Source organism: Zalophus californianus, chromosome 15 (assembly GCF_009762305.2).
Source record: "Zalophus californianus isolate mZalCal1 chromosome 15, mZalCal1.pri.v2, whole genome shotgun sequence".
In the NCBI taxonomy this organism is placed as follows: domain Eukaryota; kingdom Metazoa; phylum Chordata; class Mammalia; order Carnivora; family Otariidae; genus Zalophus; species Zalophus californianus.
In genome coordinates, this window is record NC_045609.1 from 44,706,352 (window position 1) to 44,718,954 (window position 12,603).

Here is a 12,603-nt window from a genome sequence, read left to right on the forward strand (position 1 = left end):
TACAGAATAGAGATGAAACATCCCCATTTATTTAGAGTTTGTGGGAATTAAGAGAGAGCATTTATGAAATGTCTAACATAGGAATTGGCACATAATAAGTGCATAATGAGTGTTTGTGGAATTAATGAATGCTAAATGAATAGATTTAAATCTGTTCTTAGAAAAAAACACCAAGGTAAAGATATATCAAGGTATTTGCAAAGACAATGCTTCTTCGAATATGACTGACAGAGGATAGAGGCCACACTGGGAAAAGGGTATAGGAGCTCTGGAGCGATTATGTTCCATGGGGAACTGTCCATCTCCAACCAGAATCTGGGGTATGCACTTCCAGGAGATTGGGGAGCGGGTGGGGGAGGGGATCCTGGCAAGGCTTGCATTTCCAAAGCCAATAACCTATGCGGGAAGTTGGTCCTCAGGAGGGGAATGGGAAAGGAAGGGAAACGTGGGGACACAATTCCGGGAGGTAGAGAACAGGATTTGGCCAGGAGCTCTTGACTGGGCCTTGCAAGCTCTTGAGAAACCCAGGTAGACCCTCCCGGCCGCGAGATAACCAAAGACCAATTGCATGAAGCCAACGGAGGACCCAGGATGGAAAAACAGATTTTATTTTTTTAAGAGTTAGCACCAGAACCCCCACTACATCAGTAACACAGGAAAATACCTGTGTTAGCATGAGCAAAGGCTACCAGTAAAGTTGTTAAGTTGATCTTCATGAAAAAATAAGGAGAATTTACTCTGGAGTCAAGACCCAGAGAGAGAAAATAGAGGATGGATAGGGAGGCCCGCAGGAAAGAGAGGGTGGAGCCTGAGGGGGAGGGGACAAGCAGGGAACATTTCCCAGCAGGAGGGGACTTAGGACCTCACAGGCTGTTTGTGCCACTACAATTCCAATACCCCACCCTGCCCCCTACCATATGTGACAGCATCTTTGAGACTTGGATTTGTCCGTGAAGCCAAGAAAGGCACTGATTTTGCATCTGGGTCAGCACTGAGTGAAGTGCAGACCGCCCCATCAGAAGCCCGGATGATCTGTTTAGTACCTGAGTCCCCAGAAGCAGGATTAGGGCGAGGAGAAATGAAAATATAAGCCCCTCCTGGGAAATGCGCTAAGCTCTTCAGGAGAGCTATCTTCTTCTGATCCTTTCTGGACCCCAGCAGGCAGAGACGTGGGCCCACGTCCCTCAGACCGGAAGGGAGAGGCCCCTGACGGACGATGGCCCTGCTGTGTAGCCGGCTGTCTGCCTTCCCGGCACTCGGTGCATGTTTCCCTGTAGTAAATCTGAGGGTGCTCCAGCCTTGTCTCCATTATACTCCAGGGCCCAGGGAATTGTTGCGCCTTCACATTATCAAGGGAAGAATCATGCTTGAAGGCAAAGCAAGATGAATGGCAGGCCAGGGTCACAGCCACACCAGCTGCATCTGGACACCAGACCATTATCCACCCCATGCCAAAGATAGAAACCTACGGAATGTTTTCATTAAGAAAGCGTGCATTTCCTCCAGGCTTCTAAGGAGCCCAGTGTTCTCTTCCCTCCATCATTAATCAAGCCAAGGGGACTGTTCAGGGGGACCACACAGGGGCAAACAGCAGAAAGTGACCTCTGACCAGATCCTCAGCTAGGCTCTGGTCATCCAGCAAGGTCACACAAGCAGCCAGGACAGGGTCCAGCTGGGAAGACGAGCTGATGCCCAGATGTCACAGCCTGAGAAATCCATGCACAGGCAAGGCCTTTCTGGCAAACTGCTGCCAGACCCGCCCCGCCCCACTCCGTCCTGAGAGGGCACCACAGCCCAGCCTGAGGAGGGAGCAGATAGTGGCAAAGGGGATGGGGAGCTCTGCTCACCACCAAAGCCCAGGGGGTGGCGTGCAGGGTGGGGGAGGGGCGTTGCTCCACGCCCAAGGCTCTCTGGGCTCCAAACGCGCATGTGGCCATGTGCCCCCAGAACAGCAAGCGGTTGCAGCCAGAGAGACCACCTGTGCAATGGTCTCTGACCATGGCAGTGAGGCTCATGCTCCACCATGTGCCCATCAGGCTTCCTGACTGACGGCTGCTATATGTTCCATCTGAGCGTTTAGGGTGAAAAAAGGAAACCGGTGAAGTGACATGAAGTCCAAGGTAGCTATGGTGTGGGGTGGCTCACTGTCACTCCAGAGGAAAGGATTCTACTGACAGGTTGACAAACAACTTGGAGCCAGAGAAGAACACAGAAAGCCCTCAAGAAATAGGGACAGGTGGGGAGGGGGAGTTCTGAAATGTTTTAATAGACTCAGCGAGGGAAGAGTGAATCCATCTATCAAGCCATTCGACACTTTTAAAATGCACAAAGAGGAGAAATTCCAACCTGAAGGAGCATTTTGTAATAATACCGCATTAGTCCCCACAGCTTAATTCTAGGATCAGGCTCCACGGTGACCAGACAACGCAGCTCATATCATGTGCCTGTCCCCCTTTGGAAGCCCATTGGAATATAAATGGGGTGGCAATGTGACAATATGTCTCTTACTTCCATTGCAGCCCTGAAGTCACCGGACAGTGCGTTCTAAAGACGGAGTACTTTCCAGATTCTCCTCTGAGCAAGGTTGTCTGCAAAATCTTAGCAAAGTCTCAAGGTTCTTAGAGACTGGTTATCACTTTTATTACTGGCTGAGTCAGACAAGCCCTAAACTAACTTGTCAAGAAAACAAGAGTGAGAAACACCCAAATGAGACAGTGCTTTGTAGGGGAAAATAAAAAAGAGCACACCGGTGAATGCAATGCTTTTGGAGCTACGAGAAGTCACTCATTGGGGTATTTTTCCTCCAAGGGACTTTCTTTGTACTAAATAGGAACCAAATTGATTTGCTATAAGAGGGCTGGCTTGGCTTTGGAGCACAGGAAGCCCTGGCCACAGGCCTAATAGAAGAAGATAGAGTTTCTGAGACCAGCTCAGTGGAGAAGCCAAGAGATAGATGATCTGGTAAAAACTCCCCATTCACAATGGTCCTCAGGAAAACATCTAACCCAGAATTATTGTCCCAAGAGCAGCCATCTGGGGGGAGAACTAAAAGATGGACTTGAAAACTCCATTTCCAAAAGGATTTTCATTAATTCCATCAAGACAAAGTTAATAATCCATGACACAAATGTTTTATTTTTTCTTGAGTTAGTTGTTCTAAACATGTTAGAGTCTTCTCGATAAATCTCACAGCTAGAGGCTAGGAGAAATTAGTTTGTCTTCTATACTGTCATTAAGAAATAAAGAAGTGGTAATAGCTACTAAGGAAACTCAAAGAAATGACTTGTAAATGAGATGAATCTAGGAGCTGCCCATGGTCGTTGGGAGGGATGAGGAAGTAAATCCGAATTTCCCTCTCGTCACACCCCCACTCAAGGCAGAGGCAACAAATGGAGACAGATTCCTTTAATAAAGTGCTTTATTTATAGATATATAAAGAGACTTCTAGAAACAGTTTAACTTGTGTTAAGACCTGCATTATTAACAGATCCAGCCCATCAGTCCTTATGGAGGATCTCCAATGAGCAGGGTCTTGTAGGGAGGGCTAAGTGGGTCTCCCGGGACGTGCCTCTCCTCTCCCACACAAGGCAGCTCTGATGGAGTGCCTGCAAGAGTGACGTGGACAGTAAGTGGTGCACGAAGCCCGTGAGACGGGCTGGACCCATGGGACCCGCTCTCCCACCCACTGTGATGCTTTGCAAGAGCATGCTCAGGAAGACTGTAAGGACTACACCTTACAAAAAAAAAAAAAAAATGAGGCCATGGTCAGCCTTTCAGCAGACACTGAACGCACCTGACCACCTCCTCTATAAGGACACAGTTAATAGCTCAGTCTTGTTCTAGATGCTCTCTGTATGCTATGCTCCCTCATTTAATTTTCATTATGTCTCTAAGGGAGAGACACTTTACCTTCCAATCTACAGAACAGGAAACTGAGGCACAAAATGACAAATAAATAATGATAATTAAATAATTAATTAGGAGCTAGAGTTACTGGGATTGGAACCCAGGCGATGTGGCTCTTGTGCTGTACCTGCTACTATTACTGCCCTGCTACTGCTACCACCGCTACCACTAATACTGCTCTACTGCTAGTACTATTACTGCCCTGCTACTGCTACCACCGCTACCACTAATACTGCTCTACTGCTAGTACTATTACTGCCCTGCTACTGCTACCACCGCTACCACTAATACTGCTCTACTGCTAGTACTATTACTGCCCTGCTACTGCTACCACCGCTACCACTAATACTGCTCTACTGCTAGTACTATTACTGCCCTGCTACTGCTACCACCGCTACCACTAATACTGCTCTACTGCTAGTACTATTACTGCCCTGCTACTGCTACCACCGCTACCACTAATACTGCTCTACTGCTAGTACTATTACTGCATTGCTACTGCTACCACCGCTACCACTAATACTGCTCTACTGCTAGTACTACTACTGCCCTGCTACTGTTACCACCGCTACCACTAATACTGCTCTACTGCTAGTACTATTACTGCCCTGCTACTGTTACCACCGCTACCACTAATACTGCTCTACTGCTAGTACTATTACTGCATTGCTACTGCTACCACCGCTACCACTAATACTGCTCTACTGCTAGTACTACTACTGCCCTGCTACTGCTACCACCGCTACCACTAATACTGCTCTACTGCTAGTACTATTACTGCATTGCTACTGCTACCACCGCTACCACTAATACTGCTCTACTGCTAGTGCTACTACTGCCCTGCTACTGCTACCACCGCTACCACTAATACTGCTCTACTGCTAGTACTACTACTGCCCTGCTACTGCTACCACTGCTACCACTAATAGTGCTGCTGCTGCTAGTACCATTATTGCCCTGCTACTGCTACCACCGCTACCACTAATACTGCTCTACCGCTAGTACTATTGCTGCCCTGCTACTGCTACCACCCCTACCGCTAATACTGCTGCTGCCGCTAGTACTATTGCTGCCCTGCTACTGCTACCACCCCTACCGCTAATACTGCTGCTGCCGCTAGTACTATTGCTGCCCTGCTACTGCTACCACCGGTACCACTAATACTGCTCTACTGCTAGTACTATTACTGCCCTGCTACTGCTACCACCGCTACCACTAATACTGCTCTACCGCTAGTACTACTACTGCCCTGCTACTGCTACCACCGCTACCACTAATACTGCTCTACTGCTAGTACTACTACTGCCCTGCTACTGCTACCACTGCTACCACTAATAGTGCTGCTGCTGCTAGTACCATTATTGCCCTGCTACTGCTACCACCGCTACCACTAATACTGCTCTACCGCTAGTACTATTGCTGCCCTGCTACTGCTACCACCCCTACCGCTAATACTGCTGCTGCCGCTAGTACTATTGCTGCCCTGCTACTGCTACCACCGGTACCACTAATACTGCTCTACTGCTAGTACTACTACTGCCCTGCTACTGCTACCACTGCTACCACTAATAGTGCTGCTGCTGCTAGTACCATTATTGCCCTGCTACTGCTACCACCGCTACCACTAATACTGCTCTACCGCTAGTACTATTGCTGCCCTGCTACTGCTACCACCCCTACCGCTAATACTGCTGCTGCCGCTAGTACTATTGCTGCCCTGCTACTGCTACCACCGCTACCACTAATACTGCTCTACTGCTAGTACTATTACAGCACTGTTACTACTGTACTGTTACTACTGCTGCTGCTGCTGCTACTACTAGTAGTAGTACTGTTACTGTAGTGCTACTACTGTTACTGCGATTGTTGCTGCTGCTGCTGCTACTAGTAGTAGTACTGTTGCTGCACTGTTACTACTGCCGCTACTAGTAGTAGTAGTACTGTTACTGCACGGCTACTACTGCTACTGCGGTTGTTGTTGCTGCTGCCACTGCTGCTACTGCTGCTAGCCCCGCCAGAGGATCTCTGTGATGTCACTCTTCCATCTTGCTCTTGATGTAGTGCCTGGGTGTCAGCAGGAACAGACAAAGGTAGGCAGGGTGGCAGGGTTCTTGGTCTGATACTGCATTTACCACATTTGATGATAACCAGTCACACACCTCAGAGCCATGCCTCTGTTTACCCTCTTAACGGCTGTGGGTCATTTAAGTACGCCCTCCACTGGATTCCTCATCCGTCCTACCGGTCTCCTTTTCTCTCCTGTCCTCCGGGATGCATTCTTTGCATCTAGTGTGTCTGATGTGCCACCGAAGAGCCCAACCGCCCCTTTGAGTCCATGATAAAACAAGTGATCAGAGGCCTTGATGAGAAGTACTTCCCCTCTCCTGCCACCCACAACCCATGCACCGTGTACTTGTGCACTGGAAGGGGCCCCTCCCGTGCTCCTCAAGGAGGAGTGCAGTGTGACCAGGCAAGAACTGGAAAAACTGATGGGGCAATGGGGTGGGGTGGGGGCAAGGCTGGAGAAGAATGAAGACCTTCAAGGAGAGAAAGCCTGAGGAGACCTCCTGGGAGTAAGACCCTCCCAGGGTCTGGCCACACAGAGAGTGACAGGGTACCCTCACCCTCCTGCCCCAGGTGAGGATATGGGGTTGGGCACACACTGCTTGAGCAACATCATCTTGCTCTACCCCCATCCATCTAGACAGTGGGGGTGGTAAACAGAGGCCAGGGGAGGGGGACTTCCTTGGTTCTGACTTCTTCTTCTAAGCTCTAGAGAGGAGAAAAGCAGAGCAGGCCAGCAGCATCCAAAAACATAAAATCTCATATTAAGCACCTTCCACCCCTGGCCCGTATGCCCAGGGCTCTCGAGTCCATGGGCCCTGCAGGGGCCTTTGTCCACTCTATTGGCCAACCCTTCACCACCTTAGAAAGCCCTCAGACATTGTGGCGGCTCCCTGGGACAGTGTATATGGGGGCAGTGGGAATTACTCCAGCTAAAATCTGTGTCTGCTAATGTTTCCTTATCAACCAAGGATATATTTCTAGTGTTTACCATCTGCTGTGGCACATTTCCTTCCCCCCTCCCTAAATATAAGATTTCAGAATGGATATGATACTTTGGCAGATTACACAGGTACCCAGCCCACTCCAGAGATTCTAACAATCCCCCTCCCCAAAATGTGTGCCCCCTGATAAGGTAATACCAAAATGTCCTGGGATGGAACTGATACTCAGGTGGCAGATACAGCATGTCTGTCCTGAACCCTGATTTCTACTCCTCATGCCTGGCTAGATAAAGAAGGTGTCATTATTTTCAAATGGTGAATGTTAAGCAAATCACATGCATATTTCTGGGTAATTTTCGCAAACCCAATAGGGAGAAATTTCCGTCACTTATGTGTCACCCACCAAGCAACAAATGAAAGTTTTCTTAAATATTTTATTTATTTATTTGAGAGAGAGAGCATGAGTGAGAGGGAGACGGAGACACCATCTGAAGCAGACTCTGCACTGAGCACAGAGACCGACGTGGGGCTCCATCCCACAACCACGAGATCATGACCTGAGCCAAAACCAAGGGTCGGACGCTTAACCACCTGAGCCATGCAGGTGCCCCCATATGAAAGTTTTCTTATGCACAATATTCTTTTTTTTTAAGATTTGATTTATTTATTCATGAGAGACAGAGAGAGAGAGAGAGGCAGAGAGAGAAGCAGGCTCCCAAGGAGCAGGGAGCCCGATGTGGGACCTGATCCCAGGACCCTGGGATCATGACCTGAGCCGAAGGCAGACGCTTAACCATCTGAGCCACCCAGGCGCCCTCTTATGCACAATATTCCTAATGGAGAAGTGGATTCTGGGCTGCCAATGGACAGTCTCCACTGTGCTTCACTGTTATTCCCAAACACGTAGAGAAAAAAACCACCTCTCACAATAGGTACACAACTCCCACATCATACTCCCTGGCCCCGAGAGAAGCTAACACTGATTGTATATATGGCACAAGGTGTGGTAGAAGCACTATCCAGAAACACTGTAGCTGTTGCCTTGGAAGGAATGCAATAGCCAGGCATGTAGTGGTCCTACCCTCTTGCCTCTCCCTGTTCAGCTCTCCAGCAGTGTCCCGGTTGACCTAAACCTTAGCACTCAGCAGATGAGCTGGGACAGTCCCTAGTTGTTTCGTAAGAGCTATGTCTGTATTATTGATTTCCTACAGGGAAAACCCTAAAACAGATTCAAAATGATGACTCCCCATCCCCAATCCCACCAAGCGAACCCATCACCCACAAAGTAGTCAGCACAGAAGCCTAAGAGACAGTAATCTCTTTTGTCCCTGAACATGTAACTTTTAAATATAAGAGGCACCCAGTGAGCTAATAGGCCCTGTCTGCTGACAACAGGCATTAATTGCCTGCTAATGCTGCTCAGAGGCACTGACCAGTTGACTGGTTTCAATTTTAGCAAATGATAGGGTTCTAGTAATTAAAGTTGGTGGGCAACAGTGCTCAGCTGAAGCTGAGGCATATCTTTGCCCACTGCCTACAGCAGGCCAAGGGCACGGGTGAGACCCCCCCCCCCTTCTGGAAGGCGCTCAGGAGGGGAGTACTGACCTGCAGCATCTGAAGGTAGCCTTCCTGGGGGTCACAGAGCAGGGAGGAGATGCGGTGGTTGTTCCTCATGCATTTCTGGCTGTCCTTTGCAGATGGGAAAATCTGCCGGACCACGGTCATCCTGCCAAGGGCACTGTGCACCAGATCCAGGATCTCCGGGTCGCTGATTTCCTGGGAAGAAAACCAGACCCATGCTTACTCCTGAACTATGTCTGCAAAAGACCCCTCAAGAGGTAGTGATGGCCAATAGCCCCAATAGCTGGTGCTAAAGGGATCAAGGGATTGGGTCCATGTCACGCAGTTCATTAGTTGGTTATTTATAAATAATGCTCACTAACCCTAAAATGCAAACAGGATTATTCAACAGCTTTCCTGAAGGCCAGAAAAAGATATCTGGCAGTCAAACCACCAGTGCATTGGTTTCCATGGGGTCAAGCTCTGAGGAACCCATGCTGTCAAATGTCCTGGTAGGCATCAGCTGGAAGTAAAAGCTAAATTTCCTAATGGGGGTCATCTACCTGAGAGAAACAAACCTGGTTTTCTCTGACAAAAATGTAGTAAGTTTCCCTTAGTTCTTTAATAATTAGATTTGCTTTTTTTCCCCTTAAGATCTATATGCAAATTTTGAAAATATATTCACTCATTCATTCACTCATTCATTGCACAGAAACCTACCCAATATCTCCTGTGTGGTTTGCTCTGTATTAAGCCCTGGGGAGATGGCCTAACCCCACCCAGTAAAGCTCCAGGTCTTCATAGCATGAAATACGCTGAGTGCTGCCATAAGGAAATCTAGGGGCCAGAGAAACCCATTGTGCTTCCATGGTGGACGTGGTGCTAAGCTCTCTACACACATTATCTCGTTTGGTGCTCACAACTCCAGGAATTCCACAAGGTAAATCCTATTGTTATCCCATTTTCACTGAGCACTTGGAAGCAGAGAAACATAAAGGCAGCGGGCCACAGGGAGCTCCTTCCAGGACGAGGCTGAAGTTCAGCACTGAAGCTGAACCTGAAGGATGAACTTATTAGGCAAAGTGCCCGAAAGTGTTATGTGGGGGCAGGGGCAATGCAGAGCTGAGTTGGTGGCAGTGCCACTGCTGAGGATGGAGGCTGGCAGCAGGGGACATCCTGTGGCACAGGGTTTCCAGCAGAGGCAGCAGGGCAGGTGAAACCCGCCTCCACCCACCCCAACTCCAGGCTTCCCCTGCAGAAAAGAGGAGTGGTCAGAGGCAGCCCTGGGCTGTGGGCTTGGAAGGAAGAATCGAGACAACAAAGTAACAAAACTGCTTCAAGGTGAGGAGCAACACAGGAATGACAAAAAATACAAACTAACATAAATCAAGGATATTGGTTCAGAAAAGTTCTTGTCTTGTTTACTGTCTCTCAAACGCGGCTAAATCGGTGGTTGGTTGCAAGTCAAGATTTTAACTGTGAATAACTGTGTCTTAAAATAGGTCTTAAATCTTCCTCTTTGCAGATGATACATTCTAGCTTTGAGATGATGAATTGATATAAATGGAGGTAAGAAGGTTAGAAATCACTGAAACCAGAACATAACATGTTGAAGGGTGAACTGTTAAAACTATCTATTCCAGGAGGTTAGAAATCATTTAAACCAGAACATAACATGAAGAAGGGTGAACTGTTAAACTATCTATTCCAGGAACTGTCTTAGGAACCTGATGTGATCAAGAAGACTGGCCAGTTGAAACCACATGCGGATCTGGGAGAAAGGAAGACAGTAAGACTAGTATCCTTTTAGATACAGTAAGACTTGTATTCTTTCACATAGTTCCCACGAATGTGGAATTGCAGTAATCTCAAAAAAATTAAAGTGAATCTGGGGCTGAACCACTAAACTGTATTTCAGACAAAAGACTGTTTAAGGGAAGGTGATCTTGTTGGATTGGAATCGACAGACCAGAGGTGGGGAAAGGGCAAAGTGTTCACATCTCAGGGCTACCAAGTGAATGAGGCCAGAATGAACTAGGCTTCAGGAACCACAGCAGAAGCCAAGATCATAGCTGAGCAGGATGTTTGTGCTCTGCTCTTAGCTGCCCTGCTAACAGAGGCCCTGCCCTGAGCATAGGACAGTGGGGTGAGGGAAATCACATTCTGATCTAACAGTAAGTAGGACTGTGGGAAAGGGCAAGGATGGACTAGTTAGCTCTCCTTGGACAAGGAATATAGAGAATTGGGGAAGGAAATTATTTTTATCTCAAAAAAACAGAAAAACTATAAGGTCAGGAAGAACATCATTTGAATTATGCACAAGGGGGTTAATCAGAGCCCACACAGCTTGGAGAGGAAATAGGGAGGTCACGTATCTTTTGTTTTTCTCACTTACTCTTTAATGGCAGAGCCACTATAAAAGCTCTTTTATTAAACCTTTCCTACATTCTCAACTTCCTGGCTGGTCAGTGGCATGGAGCACTCCCCACTGCATCCCGAGCAGGACCCTAAAACTCTGTAGGGAGCCTGACTTACATGGTGCACAGTACCTTTCTGGAAAGCACGGCCATCATCTTCCCTGGCAACCTGCAGCAGAACCCGGGGTGAGTGGCTAAGTGAGCCAAGAGCAGCCACAACATAATCAGGGTGTGTGGGGGGGCGGGGGGGCTTTGCCTCTGCCCCCAGCTACTGTGGTCCTCATACTGTTCTTTCTCTATTCTGCCTGCCCAGAACTCCTTGCAAACTGGGCACAGCTCAACCCCCACCCATTAGCTGCATTAGTGAGGATCTCTACAGACCCTGTCTCCTATGGCCCAGTTCTCATCCAATCACTCTGGGTCAAAGCACACACACCGTCTCCCAGGGCACTCCTCCCTGCCCCCTGCACTTCTGGGCCCATCCCTAGCGTCCAGTACGGAGACAGTTCCAATCCAAATCTAAGAAGCCACGGAAACAATTCCCCCAGATCCCTTGGGGGCAATGAAAAGGGTCACCTCTTCTCCCACGGATGTGTCCTTCCCCTCAGAAAATTCCAACCCTGCATCATCAGTCAGTTCCACAGTAGCTCTGTGCCAGAACCTGTCGGGCTGTGCTGTTGGTCCCCTTGGGTCCCTTCAGTATCACAGGGCTACACACAGGGATCTACTCACTCCCTGCTTGCTGCTATCAGGCGCTGCCTCCTGGCTTCCCACCAGGTCAGCCTCTGGACCGATGTGAAGACATCCAACATGTGGGCCTTCCTCTGGATGCAGAGGGCAATCCAAGCAGCCAATATATACAACCCACTTGGAGAACAAACACTCCCTTTGTCCCAGTCACCATTCCTTCCAGATAGCGCTGCTGATGAGCAGCTGAAGAAAGACAACGTGTATATACCATGTGACCTGCTCTACCCTCATTCAAGTTTGCGAGCCTGCAGCAGCAGCAATAATGCGTCATATCCAGATGCCGACTGGGATACAAAGGCTTGAAATAAATCTCGCCTTTATGACTTTGTAAGTTTATACTGTGAAATTGATCTTAGGCACAAACATTACATTACGTATGAATAATAAAAGGATCAGTGTGCCTTCTGTCAAGCTAAGAAATAAAGTATATCCTGCATCTTGGTTGGATGCCTCCTCCCCAAATGCTTACCCCTTCCTCCTCACCAGCAGCTAACTTTGTCATGCTATGACTTATGTATGTAGCCCAAATAATGTATAACTTCATCATATACATTTTGTTGAGCTTCGTGCAGGTGAAACTGTCTGCATGCCCCCCTGCAATTGTGTTTTAATGCAGTCGTTCTCAAACTTTGTTGTGTATCTGCATTACCTTGGGAACTCGATAAAATACAGAGAGGTCTAACCCTGTCCCACTTCAACAAGCAAAGCCTCTGTGTTCTCCTTGAGCTCTCCAGATAATTACAATACTCATGAACATTTAACATTTTTAATCTGTCCATGGTGATGGGTACAGCTTAGTTTAATTATTTATACAACTGCACCCTATTGCCCTGTATGACTATGCCACCATTTATGTACCCTAGTGTTCCTTACCATTGGAATGTCTGTGTTTGCTATTACAAAGATTCAGTGCACATTTTTTTTGTGCATAGGTGCTGGCGCACTTGTGTAAGAATTTCTCT

At 48.0% G+C, this 12,603-nt stretch overlaps 1 protein-coding gene across 4 annotated transcripts in view; it reads right to left on the reverse strand.

Moving 5' to 3' along the window:
- Positions 1-12,603, reverse strand: part of GRID1 (glutamate ionotropic receptor delta type subunit 1) — a 717,476-nt gene that overhangs the window by 220,241 nt on the left and 484,632 nt on the right. For all 4 annotated transcript variants that reach the window (XM_027597138.2, XM_027597137.2, XM_027597141.2 and 1 more), the window contains one exon: positions 8,520-8,690. In XM_027597138.2, coding sequence (XP_027452939.2) covers positions 8,520-8,690 — 171 coding nt within the window. The remainder of the gene's footprint in view (positions 1-8,519; positions 8,691-12,603) is intronic.